This window comes from Macrobrachium rosenbergii, chromosome 1, assembly GCF_040412425.1.
Source record: "Macrobrachium rosenbergii isolate ZJJX-2024 chromosome 1, ASM4041242v1, whole genome shotgun sequence".
Lineage (NCBI taxonomy): Eukaryota > Metazoa > Arthropoda > Malacostraca > Decapoda > Palaemonidae > Macrobrachium > Macrobrachium rosenbergii.
The window spans coordinates 33,121,613-33,145,880 of record NC_089741.1 but is presented as its reverse complement, the minus strand read 5'-3'; the positions used below and the strand labels follow the sequence as shown (position 1 = coordinate 33,145,880).

Sequence of the window (24,268 nt, the reverse complement as noted above, 5' to 3'; positions counted from 1 at the left end):
GTTACTGTCGACATGGCAAAGTCCGTAGGCCAATATTAGGACTTCAACGCCCAACAGTATAGTTTTAAAAAACTTTCCACTACTTTGTTATGCAGACGATTCCTAGAAAGGGATATCTACCTTGGTTTATATAGAAACATACACTCTTAGGCATATATACACACATGTGCACATAGGCCTAAATATCATCTGATATCTGCTCTGTAATCCTCTCCCCCAGTGACCTCACAATGCCCTTCGGGAGGATTGACGGTCATTGACCCATGGAAGGTCATTTTAACTTGACCTGACATGCTACTCGCATGATAAGTTGGCCAATGTCTTTCCAGATACTGAAGGGAACTATTTTGCAGGTTTTTGTTTATTAATCTTTTCAATTTGTTGTCCCGTAAACTTATTCTGGATGAATTACGACGAAGAAAGAGAGAGACGAAGAATAAGAGTATAAACATACCACGAATATTTACTGGGGCTGCGTAAACATGATATATATTTCTTGTAAGTGTTTTACGTCTTTACATTGACTTCATAAACACGTCCGGCTGAGAGCCTGTTATGTAGGTCTATATTAAGAAAATCGGAGCTGTAGAACGCAGGCCTGACATATGGTTAAAAGTAATTTACCGTTTCTAGAAGGGTTTTGGATTAAAAAAAAGAATTACCTTTACGTCAAAATAGAATCTTTTCTCCAGAATAAAGACAGCAGGATCTACGATCACTCCTGACTTGCACAAAAGCAACTCCTGTTTTTGCATCTGTAGACCTGTATAGATTGCACTCAACCTTATTTGCACCTACAGTAATTCTCGTTTTATAGGGCGACCAAAGAAAGAAAGAAGGAAAGTCTGTAAATAGGAATGAACTAACAGACACTGCACAAACTAACCACACGTACTGCAAAACACGACCTCTAAAACTTCGTCATCATTGCATCATCAAAATGAAAAGAATATGGCATTCTAACCACGAACGGGGTTTGTTTGTTTGTTCGTTAGTCGTAGGAGTGAGTGAGTGAGTGCCTTGGTTCTTAAAGAGCGAAGTAATTTGATAATGACTCACGGGGAAACAACAGCATGCCATAAAATCCGAGAGAGTTCCTACTACGAAAGGATAAAATGTTGCATAGGCCTACTTTCTGCTGTCCTCTTAATTCATATAATTAGACTTACTTGTCTACAAAATAATATTTGTGTAGTAATTGGAAAGAAAAAAGTCCAGAATTCGTGATGAAAGTAAACGAGATAGAAGCTCGCATAAATAAAAGATGTGTGAACGGTGGACAAATATAGCTATAGGCGTGAGTGTGAATGTAACTAGCGATCATAGGCCTAAAACTCGTACAGTTGCTGAATTAGAGTTGTGTGCGCGTGTGTGTGTGTTTTAATCGTGACCCTTGTCAACATCAAACACATTCGTAATTTAGATGATGTAATCGATCCGTTGTTGATGAGCAATGAGTCTCGTAAGGCCAGTAAATAACAGTTTATGTCAACTGAGTCTAAGAAATCAGAAAAAAACAAGTACAAAGATATCAAGAGAAACTGGCAAATTAAAAATCAAATAAAAACTCGGTTCGTCATTGTTCGTACATTAATAATGCCCATCCTGGAGTACATTTCGTACTGATATCGCTGTATACGTTAATGCTACAGTTGGACGAAGCCAAATAACTGTCAAAACAGGTGGAAAAAGAGGCATTATGGCGTCCAAAGGTCAGAAAACGAATGTGGTCGTGATTTTATGAAGCAGCGAAGCCAGCGTAGACATGTTGAATGTCGCCCCGACACAGTTACAAGCACAAGACGGGAAACGGATTGACATTCTCAAGTTATTGACGTTGAGCTACGTGATCACGTGTGCTATTTATACTCCCTCCTGGCCTACATTTCGAAAGCAAAACCCCTAATAACCCCCAGACTTAACGCTGAAATATTCATCGTTGCTAATTCGCATGCACGAAGCTTTAAGCAGTTGCCCTTTTGTTATTATTTATAACCCTTTCACGGTCAATATCCCCCCCATGTAAGTTATCCACAGTTGCATATCGATACGTCTACGTCCTGTCTATGCCTGCGACGGCACGGCGAAGGAGAAGGAAGGGGGAAAAGAACGCAAAATAAAAAAAAATAAACAAAAACCAACAAAAGAAAAGAATGAAACAAGAACGATTATTGATCTGATGACGTCATAGGCGTGGTGGGGGACGGGAACTCCTTTCCCGCCGACAGCAAAGTGTTCAGAAAGGGAGTCGGTGCTTTCGTTGTTGACAGATACGGGAATAACGATTGAATTCGTGAATTTTAATTGAAGTTAGTTGTGATTTAGTGTTTTAGGGTGGGCTAATAAGGGCAGGAGAGCGAGATTGGGGTTTTGTGGGAGGGAGGGGTTCCAATAACGCGCGCGGGAGGTTGTTTCTAGCCGGTGGCCCGACCGTTGCCACGTCAGTCCTGTTACTGCTATCGTTGACATGTACACTGTTGATCCTATGATGAATTCACGTTTACAACATTAGTGGATATCAGTGGTAAATAACTCCGTTTAGTCAGCACTTCATGTCAGTAGTGAAAGCATCTCTGCATATTTTTTACATAAAATCCCCACCGGGGCTCTCAAAATAGCTTAACAATTCTCAAAAAACAATGGAAAGTGATGACGGCACAATTCCCAAAAATGGCTGCCGAGACTTTGTCGGTGTTAGGGCTCCCAACCTCAGCTTTTATTTTGTTCTCTGGGCGCAGGATGGATGACAAAGCTGTCAAAAGAGACTTCTAGGAAGCATTGCTAAGCACGTCCCCACACGGACATTGGGCTTTAACATAAAATGAGGACCCAGAACGCACCCGAAAATGACTTTTTCGGGGTGGTGCCGGGTCGGTCGGTCGGTCGGGCGAGCGTCCTTGAGAGACGCAGATCGTATCCGTGGACTTAAAATTTTGCGTCTCGGAGGCCTTTATGGCGTCGTAGTTCCCTCGTCTTGTGTTCTTAGATTTTAATAGAATCCGTTTTTGAGAGGTATTTCAATTGGGTGCATAGTGACGGGTGCGGAGGCCGAGGCGGCGGCGTCGAAATCGCGAATTTATTGATCCGCGAAAATTGGTTAGCCTCGCGACGGGGCCCACTGCCAGTCCGGCCTGCGCTGATTTAGGTTCATTTAGGACTTGAATGTCTCGAAATCACTTTAATCTTGGCTTGGTTTAATGGCGGAATGCTGTTGGGAGGGTGTAATTTACAACGGAGTCACCTGCGGTCCAAAATAATCCTGCCCAGGACGAAATTACAAAGCTACCGTTGGCCCACCAGCCCTTTTGGTCACCTTCAAAATCGATTTCGTTAATTGCCCCAAAAACATCCACCGAGTGCCAGTCTTTTGTTGGAAGGAGAGAGAGAAAGAGTGAGAGAGAGAGATGAAAAAGAGAATATAATAATAATAATAAAAGCATTAGATGCAAGTCGGGAAAAACAATGAAACCGCAGTGCTGGAGAATGATGCTTTTTGTGTTGGTGCCATTGTTTTGTGTCGTGTATTCAGTTTTTTTTTTTTTAAATCGTTCTTCCTCATAGTATATCGTTTAGTCCTCTCCTGTTCTTTCCTCCGTTCTTCCTTTCCTGATGAGGATAGTCTCTATCTCTTTTCTTTCTCAGTTAGCGTAATTTCTCTTCCTCCAGGACTACTAGCCTCGCACGGGACGTCCCATCCTCCTCCCCGCCATGATTCGCCCAAAATAGATTCCTTCTTTTTTTTCTTATCTCTTTCTCTCCTTTAGTCTTAAAGGCATGTCACTCAGTCTTCATTCCTCATTCAGATCTTTATTCAATTTGCTATTGATTCCCCTGTTCGTCTTAAACAAGACTTCAAGCGCGCTGCTTCTTTCCCAGAGTTTTATTTTTACACATTTCTTTGTCTTGACGTGGACACTAAGCGTTACGTAACTGGGTATGTCTTAACGTGGGTATTTATTATTATTATATTATTATATTATTATTAATCGTGTTTAAGCACTACGTGGCCAAGTATTCAAATGAAAACTTGTCAAGATTCAAGTACGTAAAAGAATTAGAGTGCTTTTTGTGTCAGTTTCATTATTTTTCCATTTTTTTGTACGTGTGGGGAACCGTTAGGATTTAAATTAAGCTACCGAGGGTGTATATGGGTGTGTTTTTATATATGGTCGGTATTCAGGGATTATACCCCCTTCCCTTCCCCTTCTCCCCCCCCCCCCGGGGTTGCCGTTAGGGTTAAAATAGTGTAAATTTTATCATTAAGGTAAAATTTCGTCTAGAGAATCTGATATCACTTGATAGAGCTGATTAGACTAGGTAAGAGCGAGATAGTTCCGATTGGCTGTGTATGTTTAGTGTACGTACAGTATGTATGTACATGTGTGCGTGAGAGAGAGAGAGAGAGAGATTATCTCATCATGAGAAATTTAATTCCGTAAAGCATGGATTCTATTCACCCCGTCGGGATGCGAATTGATATAACGAAATAAGTTTACTCATGAAAATTTCAGTACCTACGAATAAACATTAAGTTCCGGAGCAATAGGGATTAATAGTATATTTTTTCTCATTTTAATCGTAATTCATTATCATTTGAGAAAAGATTCCTCTCGTTTCCAAAGATAGACTCGAGAAGAAGCGATCGATAAATAGTGTTACGAAGAGAAGTTCAGTTTGAGGAAATTTTTTGTCTCTGACCTTTATATTACCTCGTTATTTATTGATTTTCCAATCCTGTGGCACCTTCAAATTACGTGGATTCCGTTACGGAAAGAAAGTTTCGAGAACTTTCACATAGGCAACTTTTTTTTCGAGAACTTTTCCGTAAGGAACCTTTGTAATTTTTTTTTTTTTTTTAATTCTTATGCCGTTTTGAAATGTAAACTTTTTGTTAGTTGAGAAGTGTTATTTTCATTAATTGTGAGCAAGTGCTGATTTTGTGAGTAAAGTTTTGTTTTGTTAAATTGGTAATTGATATATTTTTGTTAGCCTATAGGTCTAGTCTGTGAATTTTGCTTTGCAAGGTAATGGCTCGTAGACCTATGTGCTCTGGACTATAGGAAATTTGGAATGAGAATTTAGCATATATATGTATTATATATATATATATATATATATATATATATATATATATATATATATATATATATATATATATATATATATAATACTCGTATGTGGTTGCTTCTGAATAAATGAAAAAATGTATGCAAGACTTGGTAAGATGGTCAGTTTTAGAAAGTCTGGTAACTGTGTTGATGTGGTAATAACTGCTTTGGTGACTCATCCTGCTTTAGTTGCATGATGAATGTGGCCTTGACTGCAACCCTTTTGCCCTCATATATATATATATATATATATATATATATATATATATATATATATATATATATATAGTATAATATATATGAACAAAGTTTTACTTTATATTTATTGTCAAAGACCCTGTTACTTCCTTAGTTTCCAAATCGCTTGTAATGTAGTTACGACTGTATTTGTTTCAAGTAACTAGTAGCTTTACCAGCGTGTCCGAAATGTGTATGAGAGAGAGAGAGAGAGAGAGAGAGAGAGAGAGAGAGAGAGAGAGAGAGAGAGAGTACAACGCATCGCTCTTCCTTTGTTAGGTAAAGAGTACAATACAATCCAATGACTCATGGCAACTCATGGAAGCCTTATCTCGCAGGACCTCAATATGGCAACAATGACCCTTATGGCACCTCTGGGTAAGGGTGTCATTTCCTTCTTGTCCCCCTGACCTCTAAGGCGATGTTCCCTCTACCCCATTACCCACACCCCAGCCCAAAGGTCCGTACCTCTTTTAACGGTCGTACCCCTCCCCACCGCCGCCGGGAGCCCGGGAGTCTTACACCCGGCCGCCATGTCTGTTCTGTTCATTCTCGCGGACGGTAAACCTTTTCCCAAGTGTTAATTCTTTTTTTTTTTTTATTCTTTAAGAAAGTTCTGTTTTCTCTTGTCGTGTTACAGATATGCTGTGAGTTTTTCAGTATTCTTTTGATATAAATTTGACGCCACTAATGCATTGAGAGAGAGAGAGCATACCAATTAATGTTACTCTGGTAGACTTTCGTCCGTCACGTATTTCTAATTATTCTTGTGATTTCATTTTCATGTTCCGAATGCATGGAGAGAGAGAGAGAGAGAGAGAGGGAGAGAGGGAGAGAGAGAGAGAGAGAGAATTAAATCGTAAATCTTACGTGATTGACTTGAATGGTACTAGTTTTCACTGGTTGGTTTCTTACAAGTGCCGAGGTTTCAGTTTTACGGTTTCCGTGTGGCCTGGTTTATGTATTTATTTGTTTGTTTCTTTACGTATTTGTTTGTTTCTTGACACATTTGTTTATTTATTAACTGCGTTGAAACTTGTGGCTGTAAGACTACATATAGTTTGCTTTCGAAAGAAACTAGTTTTTTTGCTGGGGTACCGATTTGATTTATTGATCGAACTAAAAGTATATGAATGAATTGTTCTGATTGAAATCCTCCTCCTCCTCCTCCTCCTCTCTCTCTCTCTCTCTCTCTCTCTCTCTCTCTCTCTCTCTAACCCCCGCCGTAACGTATTTAGGGAAGGGTTATACCCTGTGGGTTCGTAAGGGTGAATGCTCTTCGAGTCAGACTGGGATTATCGACCTTGCGAGTCCATTTTCACTTCTTGCGAGAGACTGCGCATTCAAGAAGCGCTTCAAGAAAGCGCACTTTTTGGCGTTGGGGATATAGATACATTGTGAGAGAAAGCGCAGTTTAATGACTTGAATTTCCTGCGTACGCGAAGCGAGACCCTAACAGCAGATCGATCCCACGCGAGGGGCCCGTTTTTGTGTGAGGAGGGCATAGTGAAATATATTTTTGTATTATTATACTGTAAAAATTTAATTAAATTGAATCCTTTTATGCGTCAAGACTATCGATAGCGTCTCTCTCTCTCTCTCTCTCTCTCTCTCTCTCTCTCTCTCTCTCTCTCTCTCTCTCTCTCAGTATTTCCTCTCTTTTTCTCAGTACTTCCTCTCTCTCTCTCTCTCTCTCTGGTATTTAGGATTTTGACGATAATACGGCAGTAGAAGTTATAACTAAAATTATTGTGCTGTAACACCTGTTACAAGTGTTACACCTACAGTTACTACAGGTGTTGGTTACGCAGGTGCTAATCTTGATTGTAATGGTAATGTTGAGTGTGGCGGCTTTTTTTTTTTTTTGTAATTACTCTTCTCTCTCTCTCTCTCTCTCTCTCTCTCTCTCTCTCTCTCTCTCTCTCTCTCTCTCTCTCTCTCTCTCTATATATATATATATATATATTTATTTATTTATTTATAGCATTAAGTGACTGTGTATCTATATTTCCTTGTGATGTCTATTTTAAAAGCATGATCAGTACTAAGTCGTTAGAGAGAGAGAGAGAGAGAGAGAGAGATTGCATGCTCAATCCTGAGCTCAATCTGTACTATAATTTGGTCTTTAGATACACATATATATATTATATATATATATATTTAGTATATATATATATATATATATATATATATATATATATATATATATATATATATATATATATATTATGACAAAGTATTAGTCTTTCAAACAGTGATGAATTTGTTCAAAGCCTAATCACTGCAGGATATGCAAGTTTTCCTTGACTGAGCTTGAGTTAACTGTATATGAAATTATACATCCTTTGCTTAGTCACTGAACATTTAAAATGTAGCCTTTGGACAAAAAGACAATTTGGTTGTTGAAAACAGGAGAACCTTGAGTTCCTCTTGACTATTTTTCGTCAAGATAAGTTATCAAGGCTAATCAGCCACTCTCAAGTGGTTCCGTCTGCTTAATTTGAAGTGCTGTTTGTTTATGTGTCACGAATAGACCTATTGAAAAATGCAACTCAAGATTTTTAGTTATTAGGGAAATTGTCAGAGCTAGATCCATATTCCAGTGGTTATTAACCTCACCCCAACATGAAAAAGCCATTGTGTATCTGTTGACCATAGCACAGACTATGTACCTGGTAAGTGGTTGATTGTGGCGGGTCATAGGGCTGTTGCTTACTCGGACACAACATGCATATGTCGTTAAAATTGGTGACCCAACTATTCTGCATTTTTCGTTAGCTTTCGGACCTCACTCAACAGACTTTTGGTGGTCTGGCCCTTCAGATGAGTCAAAAAGTGCACTAAGCAACAAAGACCCTATATTATAGCTGAAACTGAATCATTTCCAGTAATTCCACCTAGTTCGCAACCTATGCTAACCTGTACTTTACCCTTAACATTGAATTTAAGAGATTTATCCAAAAATACATGACATCTGAAATGGTAACAGGAAAAAACAGCCATAGGACAGAATCTGGTAAGCACAGAATTCTGCCAAATTGAGGTCCGTTACGCTGAGGCAGTTGCTGTATCTCAAATTGATTAATCACTACCCACTACTGTGCTTCAATTCTCTCTAAGTATTATCTTTTCCCCCCCCCCAGAGAGATGGAAGAGAGTCAGGTGGACATCAAAGAAGAAGAAAAAGAAGATGGGGAGCTGGAGGAAGGAGAGCTGGAGGACGAAGACGAAGGAGAAAAGGTTGATGGGTCCCCCAGACCAGGTGGGACTCCTCCTTATGCTAAGGAAGAGAAGGAAGAGAAAAAAAATGGAGAGTCCAACAAGGCAGACGGTGCGGAGGGCAAGACGCAGGTCGCTGCCGCCAAAGACGGGAACCTCGCCGAGCCCAGAGATGAGGAAGCCCTGAAGAAAGAGAGGAAGGAGGTAAGGTAGCATTCTGTCGGTTGGTTCCCCTCCCCTGCTCCGTAGGGGGGTAGTGGAGTCAATGCACCTCACTTGGTGCAGTGTAGGTATCACTTTAAGGGTCTTTGCAGCTTCCCTTCGGCCCCTAGCTGCAACCCCTTTCGTTCCTTTGACTGTACCTCTGTTCACATCTGAGTTTCCTCAACCCTCTCCTAACAATTGTTTCCTCTTGTTACACCTTCCAGACCTTCTTATGTACTGTCAGTTTCCCTTTCAGCACTGAATGACCTCATAAGTCCCAGCTCTTGGCCTTTCACCTAAATTCTGTATTCCTTCTTTCCTTCCTCCTTCTGTTTCCCTCCACTGGCATTAACCAACTATCCTTCTTCAAGGCAGGTCTTTTACAGAAGGCTGTGCCAATGAGTAAACTATGGTATGGGGTGGGTCCTCCAAAAATAAACCTTGTTGACGATGGTGGAGGCCCTGTCATCGACTATCATTGAGTCCTCCAAGAGGGACCCATTATTTGTTCCAGTTTATGAACTGGTTCATAACTTGAGCTGCATTGTCATTGCTCTCATACGTAAATAGATCTCCATTTTTACACCTAGGGACTGAAGGGGTTAGTGTGATGTGGGTTGCTTGCATAATTTTTTATTTGTCTTTTAGTGCTCTTGATATTTCTAGGAAAGTGGTCCAAGTATCTGTAGAACAGGCAGAATATAGTTCATTATTATCATTATTATTATTATTATTATTATTATTATTATTATTATTATTATTATTATTTAGTAGGACTATGAGTTAGAAAGTAAGATACATGGTATAATGATTGATAGAGGAAGAACAGTGTGGGTTTTGACAAGGAAGAGTGTGTGTGTGTGTGTGTGTGTGTGTGTGTGTGTGTGTGTGTGTGTGTGTGTGTGTGTGTGTGTGTGTGTGTGTGGATCAAATAAAATGTTTGAGGACAAAAAAAAAAAAAGCTATAGTATTGACTTGAAGATAATTCGGCATCATCATTGATTTTTGAATTAGGTATTTTGTCTTTATACAGTAGTTCATTAACAAGAGCAGTAATCAGTTCATGCAAATACTGTACAGTAACGTGGTTTCTTACCAGAAGACTTATGCTTTTGAGCAAGGCACTAAGTATTATACTGTATTCCAGGGCAAGGAGGATTCAAAGAGAAAGCACCGGGAAGACGAGCGATGAAAAGACAAGCGCAAGAAGAAGAAGAGAAAGAGAAAACACGCCAGCAGCGATGAGGAAGATGAGGAAATCCCGCTCCACCTCCAAAGGTACATTTCTGGAGCACCTGTGCTGTGCAAATGGCTTGACACTTAGGTCACTGTAATGTTTTTTTGGTAAAATTTAACCTGAGGTCTTTGCGTTTTGTAATTAGGCTACGGATTGTAAGATTGTAATTTACCCGTCGTAGGGTGTCCTGCCCTACCTAACCTACCTTAGCCCTGTAGGGGTTAGTGCTGACAGTGCACCTTATGCGGTGCACTGTAGGCATTCCGTAAGGTTGTTTGCGGTGTCCCTTCGGCCCTGAGCTGCAACCCCTTTCATTCCTTGTACCGCACCTGTGTTCATATTCTCTTTCTTCCATCATACTTTCCACCCTCTTCTAACAATTGATTCATGTTGCAACTGCCAGGTTTTCCTTCTGTTTCACCTTTAAAACCTTCTTGCTATCAATTTCCCTTTCAACGCTGAATGACCTCACAGGTCCCAGTGCTAGGTTTTGGCCTAAGTTCTATATTCTCTCGGTACTGCCAGTCAGACCAGTATGACCTGGTACTTACTGAGGGACGGGCGTAACTCCCGGAAGGTATTTTAAATAAATGCCATACTCAAAATATTTGGTCTTGTCTTCGAAATATTGGTCGCATTGTCTGACTTGCGGGTATTTGATGAATAACTTGTGTGACTTTGTTCCACTATGTAACTTTTCTGATTTCATCCAGAGCTGTAATGACAAATCTTAGATGCAGATATCTTTTAGAAGTTTATCAGAATCCTCAGCGTTTCATTTGAATTAGCCATTGTATTTTCTAGAGATAAAAGTGTGTAAAGAGCATGATTATTATGCATAATATCAAGCCCCTTTTTTGGGAGATGAATGTGAACTTAATGTTCTGGCTGTACTTCAGAATATTGAAAATAATAGTACTGGATAATGTATTAAACCATTTTCTTTATATTATATTGTAATAGTGGTGATGCTGTGTAATAATCCTTTGAACGGAGAAACAAATCCACAGTTATGTACAGGTACAAATATAAATATATTCAGATTAAATCTCTTATACAGAGAGCTTTTGGGAATCTGTTCAGTTTCCCATTTCAGTTGAAAAGGGTAATCAGATAGATTCCCAAAAGCTCTGTATAGATTTTGTTTCTCCATTTCAAGATTCATGTTGCTGCGAGCTTTTTAATCCTTTGAATTTCATATTGAAAAGATTACAAGGAAGTCTATATAATTCTCCTTTCATTTTACTATATTTTTATCTGTTTATTAATATATTTATTAATTTAGTTTTTCTTTTTTTAATAAGTGAGACCTCTTCTCTCTGTATTCCCTTTATCTTTCTAATGAAACCACATTCTTTGGATGCTTGAAGTTCAAGTCAGTGGCCCCTGTGGTGGGCTTGTTCCATATGAATAGGGTTCGTCCTCTGAATAAGAATAATAATAGCTATCACTGTCGTTTCACACGATGAAAAAATCAGCGAAGAATTTAATGTTTCCCTTCCCACCAGTTTTCCCACAGGAAGGTGGTTCCTCATCCATACGCCTTTGGTGACGAGATGGGCTTTGACGCTATGCTCCAGCAGGAAATGTATCTGCGTGGGTCGATCTCCCCACCGGGTATGGTTACGTCACGGCCCTCCTGGACCCTTTGGTCATCCTATGTTCCGAGGTGGGTGGCTTGTGTCAGGTTTATACCTTTGCAACTTAAAGGAAAATTAAATCGTGTGAAATAAAACTAATTCCGTGGGGATCACAGTTTATTAATTGAGTTTGATGTACGATATTGCATTTGCATTTAAAAACCACTAAAAGTATTCTATAATTCTTTTTAATTAAAAGAAGGGTTCTATCGTATGTCTATATTTTGCATTTTTAGGTTGTTAGTTATTTACCGAAATGCTTTAATATATGTTATGAATTTCACTACAGCAAAGGTTGTTAGTTATTTACCGAAATGCTTTAATATATGTTATGAATTTCACTACAGCACTAATCTTTCAGAATGAAATTAAAGAAATTAACTGTTCAACTGTATAGAAGTAATTGAAGTGGTGTAACTTCAAGTTTGTGGTGCAATCGATATGTAAAAAAAAATGAATGTTGCTTTTTTTCTCCCATATGGGGTAATGCCATCAGTGCGCCTCATTCCATTTACTGTACCTCCATTCATATTCTCTTCGTTCTTACTTTCCACTCTCTCCTAACAATTGATTCATAGTGCAACTGCGAGGTTTTTCTCCTGTTACGCCTTTCAAACCTTTTTACTGTCAATTTCGTTCCAGCGCCAAGTGACTGTATAGGTCCCAGCACTTGACTTGTGGCCTAGATTCTGTATTCTATTGCATTCTAATGTTGCTTTTCAATTTTTCATGAGCTAAGGATGTCATTTTGTCTATGTATGTAATTTTATTGTCTTTTCTTGCCACACAGATTATGACTCCTTCGATTCTGGTTCGGATTCGGAAATGCGGATGGACCACAGACGACGGAGGAGACACAGGAGGTCGAGATCACGATCTCCTTCCCGTAAAAACGAAGCCATTTGCATGTACTATATGCAGGAAGCTGCCAAAGAGTAAGTTTTGCAGAGTATTGTTGGGTCAGTCATGTACAACATGCCCCCTAGGGGGTAGTTCCATCGTTGCACCTAATGTTGTGCACTGTAGGCATTACTAAAGGTTTTTACAGCATCCCTTTCCCCTAACTGCACTCACTTTTCAGCCTTAAACTTTACCTCCGTTCCAATTCTTTTTTTCAGTCTTGCTGTCCAATTACGCCAACTCTTTTTTTTTTTTTTTTCACTGTCTAAAGCACTGAAATTTCCATAAACTAGTCAGTCATGTAGAACATGGAGTTTACTAACTGTATTTGAAATTTACTCTTGCTAATACATAGTACATATCCAGGTGGCCTGGTAGGAGTACGTGCTTTACTGTATTGATTGTTTCTTGGCCCGTGAGGGGGTTCGTGCCATCAGTGCATCTCATGCGGTGCACTGTAGGGATTACTTAAGGTTCTTTGCAGCATACCATCAGCCCCTAGCTGCAACCTCTTTCGTTCCTTTAACTGTACCCGCTTTCATATTCCCTCTTCCATCATACTTTCCACCCTCTCCTAACAATTGATTCGTAGTGTAACTGCGAGGTTTTCCTCCTGTTACACCTTTCAGACCTTTTACTGTCAATTTCTGTTTCAGTGCTGAATGGCCTCACAGGTCCCAGTGGTTGACCTTTGGGCTAAATTTTTGTATTCAATCAATCAGTCAGTTATATTTTCTTGGCTGCCTTTATTAAACTGATATGTTTTCCACACAACACTTAATTACTTAATTTCAGTAAATGTGAAGTGCAGGTCAGCTTAGGTTGGAAAAGGTATGGAAGTAACAGTGGCCTGAGCTAATGCGAATATTGAAATATACTGGTTATGCTATAGAGTCTGTTGCTTACCAGGTTTTGTTTGTTAGGTCAGTCTTGAAGTAATTGACAGGTTGAGGGACTAGTGCATACACTAGGTGCAATACTATTTTTTGACAATTTCTGTCAATTATTTAACAACTTGTAAAGAAGTATGGCATCTTAGATGAATATTTTACCATCTTTTAAGGATCATGCTGGTTTATCTACCTTTGTCATACATTTTCACACAAAATTCAAAGGCTGGTTCTTTGAATTTTCAGCAGATTTTTCTATTTTAATGCAGACAGGAAGCATTTTTCTTGCAGGAATGTTTGACAGACTGTGCTTAGCAAAATTGTCCTTCTTTTCGCAGGGAAAAGCCTGCCCGTATTCTCACGACATCCAGCCCCAGCGTAAGATGGAGCTCTGCAAGTTTTACATGATGGACTGTTGTGCAAAAGAGAGAAGTGTTTGTACATGCACAAAGACTTTCCTTGTAAATACTACCACACTGGAGTCAAGTGCAAATCTGCCGACAAATGTAAATTCAGCCACGAGCCCATGTCAGATGCCACAAGGGGCATCTTGTTAAAGGTACAGTATTGTTTTTCAAGGTTACAGGATTTCTTTGAAATACTTTGACGGGAAGCGTACTGTAGTACAGGAACACCTCAGCTAAACATATTCCTTTTCTTATCAACAACAGTATTATGGTATTTTTTTTTTTTGCTATGTTACCATTTCAGATGTGGTCCATTTTTAGATAAATCTCTTAAGTTGAATGTTAAGTGTAAAGTGTGGGTGATGGACCCCAAGTTGTATGTTAAGAAGAGGTGCTTCTACTTTTAAATGATGTCTTCGTAACATTTCCTGGAAATGCTGTACTGTACAGTATAACCATTCAGTATTTACATCTTTGTATTGTTTTCTAAACTAGTAATTAAATAACAAAGCTGAAGTTTATATATTGGGATTTCTCTTCATGGAGAAAAATGCATTTGTAGAAGGGTCCTAAATTAGCATGTCTTTTGCAGCATATCAATTAGCGCCAAAAGACATTCTTGGAGACTTTCCCGCCTGACCAAGGAGGCCGCCAATATGGTCGTGTCCATCACGGAAGCCCATCGGAGCGGCAACCCCATGGATGTGGAGAACATGCCGGGATAATGGACCTTGAGACAGGGGATTCAAATGTAAGTTCAAGTGTTCTATCTGACTTGTTGTGTCCTTCATTACTGATGAGAAGAAAGCTTTTACCTTCTGAGTTTTTGTTAATAGGAAAGTTGAGTTTGCTCCATAAGGTCAGGCGCTAGAGATGTTGACGTGGAGGCCAGGTTTCCACTGGAAAAAATAAAAATCTCTTACTCCTTGTGGTGTACTGTATGTTTACATTACGATTGAATTTTATTCACGTTTTCTGTCCCTGCAGGGGTTAGTCTGTCATTGCCCCAAGTGGTGCACTGTAGACATTACTTATGGGTCTTTGCAGCATCCCTTCGACTCCTAGCTACATCCTTTGTCATTCCTTTTATTGTGCCTCCGTTCATATTCTTTCTCCCATCTGACTTTCCACACCCTCCAACAACTGTTTCATAGTGCAACTGCAAGGTTTTCCTCCTGTAACAGCTTTCGAACCTTTTACTGTCATCTTCTCTTTCAGTGCTGAATGACTTCATAGGTCCTAGCGCTTAGCCCTTGGCATAAATTCTATATTCTATTCGTGTTTTCTGCTTACAGCAATAATAAATCAAACAGATGCGTGTTTTATCACATATAACTGCTGAAAGTTTTCTGTCATTTCCAAAAGGGTTTGTTTCTTGTTGCATTCATTTCACACAGACAGCTGAAACTGCATCCTTGTTCATAGTCATAGTATTTTGACCTAATTGCACTACATTTGAAAACACTGCTTATGTGAACTGTGCACAATTGGGTTACACATCTATATAGATCTTAGAAATTCAGCTTTATACAGTGTTGTACTTGATTGATACAGATTGTTTGAATAAGTGTAATATTTCTTACTTTCCTTTATATCTTGACTGTATTTATATACATTACATAGACTAGCAATTGTGAAGAAATATAATCATGAAATAGCACATAAATTTCAATTGCTTAGTAGAAAATGTTTCAATGGATAGTCACGGATGGAAGCTGAAATCTTACTCTGTTCTTAAGAATGCTCTGATTTTTCTAGGCGTAGCTCCTCAGGAATGTTTACATTTTTCCAGATGTTGATAAGGCGATAAGAAACGTTATAAAGAGGCAAGCGAGAGCTAAGAGCATGGAGGATGAGGATGGCGGAAACAGCATGGACAAGATGAAACACGACGGTAAAATGGGCGACTCTAGAAGACACTGTGACATGGGTGAAGATAAGATGTCCAAAATGTATGGAAAGCATGACCACATATCACCATCGAGTAAGCCACTTTTACTTTGTACTTGGAGCCTCCAAGTAGGAAAGTTGTAGTTGTTTCTAGACTCAAAAAAGTACTCTGCTGTGTGCTGTAAAACTAATACGTCTTTTAAATACTCTGCCTTATCCTGTGTATAACTTTAACACGTCTTCTGAGAGTTCGAGACTTTTTCATTCCCAGATATTAAGAGTTTTGACTTTTCCTGAATCTGATATGTCATGGTTGATTTGGCTACTGAAAATTGCAGTTTCTTCCCATAAACTTTCTGAAGCCACTTTCTCTGAAAAGGAGTGCTAGCTATAGGAGTGTTTCTCTATGCATTACAGGAGTACTTGATATCAAGTTTTTATTGTAGATAATTTATGCTTTAAATTTGAGACTTTGAGCAACACGTTCAACAGTGGTATACTTTTTGCCACCACCACTATTACTATTAATACTAATAGAGCTTATTTAAACCAATCCTGCTAATTTCAGTATGGTTTTAGTATATTTATTTACCACAGTAATCAGGAATAGTACTTTTTGAGACGTACCTCTTCTACATTGCTGTTCTGTGTTCATGATGCAGAGATGATACTGAATAAATTATCAGAAATATCATGATGAATTTTTTGAGTTGTAACACCTCTATATTGCTATTCTGTTTTCTCATGATGTAAATGATACTCAGTCAATTTTCTCCTATTTACGGTACCTCTGTTCATATTCTCCTTCTTCCGTCAGACTTTCCGCCTTTGCTCAACAATTTTTTCATAGTGCAACCGTGAGGTTTTCCTCCTGTTACACCTTTCAGACCCTCTTACTGTCAGTTTCCCTTTCAGCGCTGAATGACCTCGTAAGTCCCAGCGCTTGGCCATTGACCTAAAATCTATTTTTGACCTCGTAAGTCCCAGCGCTTGGCCATTGACCTAAAATCTATTTTCTATTCCACTAAATTAATTTTCAGAACATCACGACGAGTCCCGAGTCAACTTGGACCGCAACGTCGAGAATTTGGTCAAAGCCTTCCGGAATCAGTCGTACGACAAGGGGATGAGGAACCAGCCTCACCACGGGTCACCGGAAGACTGGCGGCATCGAGGCGGCCACGACGGTGGCGACTGGATGGGCGGCAAGTCGGACGAAAGGGGCCCGAGCTCATCTCAGTGTAAGTGTAATACTATTCTCCCTGCAGTTTGGTACATTTTTATCTGTTCATTGATTTTTCTTTTTTCTGTGTTTCCCTTTACCACCCCTTACCTCTTCCTAATGAACACCATCTGAATAATAGTACAGTAGTAAAAGTGAATATTGTACCTAACTTCATCTTCTCAGTGTAAGTGCAGTTCTGTTGTGCTTTTATAAATGGTTTGATGGAAATACAGTGACGATAAAATGAATACCTAAATTCTCGACTTTTTTCTGCTAAATCCTTCCGAGATTCTTTGGAGAATGTGGCTAAGTGGTTTAAGAATAGAACACACCTGTCTGTCAGGCATGGGTTTGAAGATTAATGCTGGGGAGAATATTTAGTTTAATTTTTATTTGGATATTCCAAGAATTAAAAAAAAAAATCCATACAAATAAGGAAATTGAGAAGTTAAGCATTCTTTGTAAGGTTGATTTTCCACAGACCTGGTGAGTGTTACATTACTGCGTTAGTATTATTTTTACAGTATTCAGAAGATAAACCCTATTCATATGGAACAAGCCCACCGTAGAGGCCACTGATTCGAAATTCAAGCTTCGAAGGATTATGATTTTCATGTGAAAGAAGCAACAGGAGGTAATAGGAAATACAGAAGAATAGATCAGTAAATTATTAAAATACAATGAGACTTTCTTTTGAAGTTCCAGTTGTACAACATCCTCAGGGAGACTGTTCCACAGTCCAGTGACTGAAAACCCGGGATTTAAATGGACCTTAACTTTAAAGTGGAACTAAACTCGGTAAAAAATTGTTGCGCCGTAAATTTGTAGAATGACGATGTCAGAACCTGAACTCGTGTTGAATCGAAGCATGGGTATGCTACTTTGTTCTTGACAAATAACCAAGCTTAAATACTCCCACTGTAAACACTTGACAAAGTAGAAACTGACATATTACAAGTATATCATAAAAACATAGGAGAAATCTAAGATTCCAGATTTATAAGATAAGATCATAATGTTCTTGGTACTGGGGATTCAGAGAATGTCAGTAAATTCAAAGTAACGTAGAGTAGGCTTTTTATGCAATGCAGCTTTTGAGGATGATAATTTAATTACATTGTCAGCTATTTATTTATTTGTTAGTTTAATTTTTCTTTTTTAATAAGTGATCTCGTCTTTCTGTATATCCCTTTACTTCCTGTTACTTCTATCTGTCGAACACCACACTCTTGGGAAGCTTGAATTTCAAATCAATGGTCCCTGTGGTGGGCTTGTTCCTTATGAATAGGGTTCATCTTCTGAATAATAATTATATAATAATATAATAATAATATATGAAGGGAGCAGACCCTCTTTCAAGCAAGTCTTGTGAAAGAGGATGGCAGCATCAGTGGAATTGATTTTATGATTGGTCTTTTCAACTCTTCTTATTATTTTCATCTCATCAGGGCTGATATTATTAGCAAATATCAGCCCTGGTGAGAAGAAAGTAATAAGAATTGAAAAGACCATATATAAAGTCAGTTCCACTAATGCTGCCATTCTCTTTAACAATAATAATAATAATAATAATAATAATAATAATAATAATAATAATAATAATAATAATAATAATAATAATATTAATAAATAAATAAATAAATAAATATCTTCCAGATAAAAATATGGTGAATGGGGAGGTTCCACCTGTGAGAGGCAGCCCCATCACACCCAACACCAGCAGCTGCTCGGAATCGATGACCAGCCCGAACAGCAACAACATGGGCGCCGGTGGAGACCACGGCCCGGGAAATGCCATGCAGCACCCCAGTCCGGGGAAGAAGTTAGGCGGCATGATGGCTTGCATGCCGCAGAAGCAGAGGGATTTCTTCCAGCGGATACAACAGCAGCATTCGGTCCAGGACGACGACGACGTGATGGACAACAATCCGGACGACGCAGGGCCTGGCACGAGCAACATGAACTGGTACAGCAGCGATGAAGAAGGGGACGGTCCCTCGCCAAGCAAACCCTCTTGGCAGGTATGTGAAGCAGGGTTTCGTATTCTACCTGTTCCGCTTTGTTGATTCTGTAGCCCGAAATGAAGTCCAGTACTGTTATTGGAGCCTCTTATATGGTTGATTGATATTTTAGTTGTTCTTTTATACTTCCGTTAAGCAGTATTTTTTATTTTTTTTTTTTTTCATGTAAATCCAGTGAATTGCAGTGTTTTCTTTTTATAGCTGAGGTGACATGAATGAGTTGAAGGTTTTGTTCTAACTGACTTTGAGGGACAGTAAACCCCCCGTATTCGCGTTCTCATGGTTCGCGGACTCGCGCGTTCGTGGGTTTCTCTGTGGAACATATCTAGCTATCGTTCGCGGAAAATTCGCCCTCATGTATTTTTCACCGAGAAATATTCACTAATTACTGTATTTTCATATAATTTTCATGAATAAATGACCTTTTTCTGATAAAACCATTAAAATACTCAGGTATAAGCATTTTTACAGGGTTTTTCTTGGTTTAAGCTATCAAAATGGGCAGTTCTAAGTGTTTTTAGAGGGTTTTAAGCATTCAGCGGGATTTGACCTATTCGCGGGGGTGTGGGACGATCCCCGCGAATACGAATAAGGGTTCACTGTACCGTACAATATCTTCTATTTGTATGGGATAATCTTTCATTGTCAATTCCTTCAGACAGCCATAATGGGAACTGGGAGTAAGTTAGTTCGTAGAGAAAAAATATCACCCAAAAATAGAAAAAATGTTCTCCTTTGAAAAGGCCACATAACATGATCCACCAAGCCAGGTTATTCTTGGCTCGGTTCGTTTAACATTTCCTCCCCTGGGTTTTGCTCTCCCGTGTGCTTGACTTTTTGGTCTCTTTCAGTCTCTTTTCATAAATTTCTTTAGGAGAATGCTGTGTAAATCTTGGATTAAAACTCGGCACCTTTTCTTTTGCTTGGCTGTGATTGATCCTTATCTACATAGAAGGTGCATGTCACTCTGGTAGATTGATTTCAAGTCTTGTTATTTCAGAATCCCAGCCACAACACCATCATGTCGCCAAGTAGAACGCCACCGGGATCCAGGACACCGCCTATGGGCGGAGGGAGATTCACTCCTCCAGGGAAAAAGGAGGACGGAAGCAACACTCCTCCTATGTCGCAGTCTCAAGCAAAGAACCCATTTCCTAACATTAACCTCGACAACATCAAGATCACCGACTTAGCTTTCGTTCTGTCGGCTGTCAAGAATCAAGTCGCGGCAAAGTGAGTATAAAGTTTTCTTGTGTTCTTGTCCTTGCTAAATCATGTGTTCAGACCCTGCGTTAGAGGCTGGGCTCTCCGCCATCGTAAACTTTGCACGAGTGGCTGCGCTTTTCTCTGTTATGTAATTGAAGACAGAGATGTTTTGGAGACAGCTGGTGGATTATCAAGTTTGGTAATTTTGCAGAAATGTTTGGCACTTTTAAAAAATAGCTGGTGGGTCATGTAGGTTTCGAAATACTCTTGATTTAAAGGTTATGTGGGTAGTTTTGGTTCAGAAAGACAGCACAGACTTTGAAAAAAATCTCCTTACATGCTGAAGAAAAAACAAGCTGTTTTTGTTGTTCTTGAAAAATCATATGTTTCATGGAATTACATTTTCATTCTTGTGAGTAAATTCTGAAGACAAAGCTGCCAAAGAAAATAAACTATAACAAAATATTAACAAGTAAAAAATGTGCCGAAGTTTCTTTGGCGCAATCGAGTTTTCTGTACAGCTGCCAAAGCATATAATCAAGGCCACCGAAAATAGATCTCTTTCAGTGGTCTTAGTATAATGCTGTATGAGCCATGGCCTATGAAACTTTAACCATAGCCCAGTGGTGGCCTATCCTATATTGTTGCCAGAAGCACGGTTATGGCGAACTTTAACCTTAAATAAAATAAAAACTACAGAGGCTAGAGGGCTGCAGTTTGTTATGTGTGATGATTGGTGGGTGAATGATCTACATACCAGTTTGCAGCCCTCTAGCTTCGGCAGTTTTTAAGATCTGAAGGCAGGCAGAAAAAGTGCGGACAGAAAAAAATGTGGACAGAATAAAGTGCGGCAAAATAGTTTTCTTTTTCAGTAAACTAAAAAGCTGAAATAACTCCCAAGCCTCACTGTGACCCAAGCCCATAGTCATTGGTGATTGAGAGAGGGTCATGGCACTTTTCATTTAAGGGTTGCTGTGATTTTCAAGTGACAATGTAAAAACACACAGAAGCAGAAAATGCCAGTGGTCCTTTGAATAATTTTTATTATGCTCCAGTGTGCTGGTATATTGCAAAAGAGCAAAATTACAGCTTTGTCAGATTTACAAAAGTAATTCATAGCAGTTATATAACAGCACTAAGAGAAGAGGACCTCAACTTCAAATGATGTCTAGATTTGAATTTTGCATGCTTTACATCTGAAGACAACTTGTATAGGTGTCTCTAAATTTTTGAGGAATCACTTGCCAGTCTTTTGAGAATTAAGTAAAAGTTTTACGCAGTGGTATGGGTAAACTACTTGATAATTGTAACAGTAATCTAGAATTTATTGAATAAGCAGATATATATCTAATAATTTTATTGTTGCATGATACCGACTGATATAATTCAGGGCCTTTTGGCACCTAGTGGGGTATGCTTGTGCAATAATCAAACAGGGCCTTTCATGAAATGTTTCTTTTTTCTTGCAGAAATAGTATGGAAGATTCAGGCAGAGACCCCAGAGGACCTGCCTCTCGAAGAGATCTGGATACATCCAGAGATAACGGGGACAGCTCGAGGTACCAGCGTGATACGAGAGATTCCAATCAGAGGTCTGATAACATGTATCCTTCAAATTCTTGGGGAAGGAATTCCTGGGACTCTCAAGGGCCTCTGGATCGTCCCGGCGATTCTCGAGATTCGCAGGGTGGCTTCCTCTCGCCCAAGAGGCAAGACTCTGATCAGGATCAGCGACAGAGAATGTCCGACACTGACCTCCGAGTGTTGCCGAGAGCAGAAGGTCGCAGGGAGGACTTAGGTGGTAAAAGTTTACGGTGTGATACAGACATGCGAATGTCTAACGAATCATCCATTTACGACGTGGACCTAAGGCAGCTAAATGTTTTAAAGGGTTTAGGAGACAGTGATGAAAGTACATCACCCCTGCCTTTTAAAGTACCAGTTCATACTCCTGCCAAGGAAATCGTTGCATCGCTGTCGTCTCACTCTCCGATGTATTACCACCTTATAAAAGTAACCATCCCCAAACCAGACTTCTCGCACCTAAAAATTAACCGAGATGATCCAAGGATAATGGACGACCCAAGACTGCGGCGAATGTTGCGAAGGAATTCCACAGAAGATTCTGCAAACAAAAGCCCCCGGGCACCCTCCAGATACGAAATGGATGGGCCCTTCAGTCCCACTGGTTTTCAAGGCTCCAGAAATGAGCAGAGATTTAATGAAGCAGATTCAAGAGATCCCAGGGTTGCTTCATCTAGAGACCCGAGAGGGGAGCCAAGAGTTGACCCACGAGCTGAGGCTCGCCCAGAGCCTCGCGTTGATCCCAGAACAAATGTGCGCGTTGACCCTCGTGTTGGTAGCAGGGGCGATCCCAGGACTGAGTCCCGGGACCCAAGGGCAGACCAGATGAATGACATGCGTAATCAAGACCCTCGCATGGGTGGGATGTATGGTGGCGGTGGAAATAACATGGGCATGATGGAAGGAGGAATGCAATATCAGAATATGGGACCAGGCCCAGGGCCTGGTCCTGGTCCAATGGGAGGTCCGCCTTTGACGAGAGTTGACCCCAGAGGTAGACCAGGGCTGCTTGGTCCAGCGCCGGTGCCGTTTTCGGGGAACGTTCCTCCACCTTCACCAAATGTTGGACCGGGAATGCCTCCTCCTTATATGATGGGGCAGATGGGCCCGAACAGTGGGTATTATCCAGAAGATCAGGGTGATATGATGGGAGGTGGAAAGTTCCCTCAAGGAGGGTCAAACTGGGGTGGTCCCATGCCATCGAACGACCCTCGTTTCCATAGGGACATGGGTGATGGCCCCCATTCGTACACTCCCCCACCGGTATCCTAGTGATTTGGTGACCGAAGTGATCGTACCTGTACCTTTTTCTCTGTGATTAGCCAAATGGCATTTTACAATGTAAGTTGTTACTGTTAAGAGTTCTGACCGTGCAACAGGTTCAGGACGTAATGTATATTTTAATATGCCTAATAATTAGGTTGATGAACATGTGGTATACTGTTCTCCTTGATAAAAACTTGAGATACCGATACTCAGTTTTGCACATAATTATTATTAAATCATAATTGTATCAGATAGTTTTATTAGATCCGGGATATGATTTTTGTTGATTCATTTCAAGTTATGTAAGATTTGTTGAGATTTATGTAATTCTGTACATAACAGACCAGTCTGTTGGAATTTGACAGTTCTTCAGGGATCAGACCAGGAATTTTATTCATTTTAAGACTTTTTAAGTGGACAAAATTTTTTCTCTGGTCATTCGTAAGAGTCTAGGTTAATGTATGTTGTGTTGAATAAATGTTTGCATGGAAATTGTAATGCGCTCATGTTACAGTGCCATACCTGTCTATCGATGTGAAGGATGACTTGTATATTTTTATGTGGATGTAATTTAGTCTTCCTTACACTGTTACAGCTATAGGACACTGTATATTTGTTTTGTAAGAAACGCCTATACTTAACTTTTAATTTTGTTCTTCATATCCTCCCCTTCACTGATGAAGAGTGTTAAAGTACAAAGAAGGAAAAAGAGCCACTAGAATGATGACAACTTCATGCTAATTTTACGTTACGACAGTTTTGGGAGCGAGTCCAAGTGAAAGCTTGTAAATAATAAGGGAAGATTCTGACTCTTGGTATATTTTCCCTTACGCAATAACTGGTGTGGCACCATACTTGCATCATGGTAGAAAGGGTGTTGTATTCATGGTCTTTAGAATTCCTCTGAAAATTTAGCGGTGTGTTCAGAAAGTGTGCTTTGTGACGTGGAATGGAAAGGACAAAAGTTATGGAAAGTAAGTTAATTGGATAGTGAAGGTTAAACTTGACATGTTAAGGAGTGAAATAACTTTACTACTTTTAGGTACTGTTACATAATACAATTTTTTTTTTTTTTGTAATATGGTACATGCATTGTTGATGAGAGAAGTGTGATATGTTGAAGAGGTGTAAAACAGCAGCTGATGGATCTTATTATTTTTATATTCATTGCTCAAGGAATATTTCATGTTTTCTACTGCAAGTATGCATTAAAAATAATAAGCTTTAAGTTTAA

At 39.6% G+C, this 24,268-nt stretch overlaps 2 protein-coding genes across 3 annotated transcripts; both read left to right on the top strand.

Annotated features, from left to right (window-relative positions):
• Nucleotides 1–2,377: 2,377 nt before the first annotated feature.
• On the top strand, nt 2,378–11,625 carry LOC136847288 (neurofilament light polypeptide-like). Of its 2 annotated transcripts, none has more exons than XM_067118947.1 (4): nt 2,378–2,524; nt 8,489–8,768; nt 9,916–10,046; nt 11,514–11,624. In XM_067118947.1, the coding sequence occupies exons 2-3, from the start codon at nt 8,493–8,495 to the stop codon at nt 9,958–9,960; spliced, it is 321 nt and encodes a 106-aa protein (XP_066975048.1). In that variant the 5' UTR covers nt 2,378–2,524; nt 8,489–8,492; the 3' UTR covers nt 9,961–10,046; nt 11,514–11,624. The 2 variants fall into 2 exon arrangements, with proteins under 2 accessions (XP_066975048.1, XP_066974964.1); XM_067118863.1 differs by lacking the exon at nt 2,378–2,524 and adding an exon at nt 5,973–5,992 and having other exon boundaries at nt 11,514–11,625.
• A 25-nt stretch (nt 11,626–11,650) lies between these two features.
• On the top strand, nt 11,651–24,268 carry su(sable) (suppressor of sable). The gene is given in 13 exon segments (XM_067119070.1): nt 11,651–11,674; nt 12,436–12,561; nt 12,564–12,580; nt 13,774–13,858; nt 13,861–14,004; nt 14,435–14,473; nt 14,476–14,578; nt 14,580–14,593; nt 15,635–15,826; nt 16,773–16,973; nt 18,614–18,978; nt 19,979–20,211; nt 21,654–24,268. Coding segments are annotated over 13 exon segments (2,916 nt in total). The 5' UTR covers nt 11,651–11,664; the 3' UTR covers nt 23,041–24,268.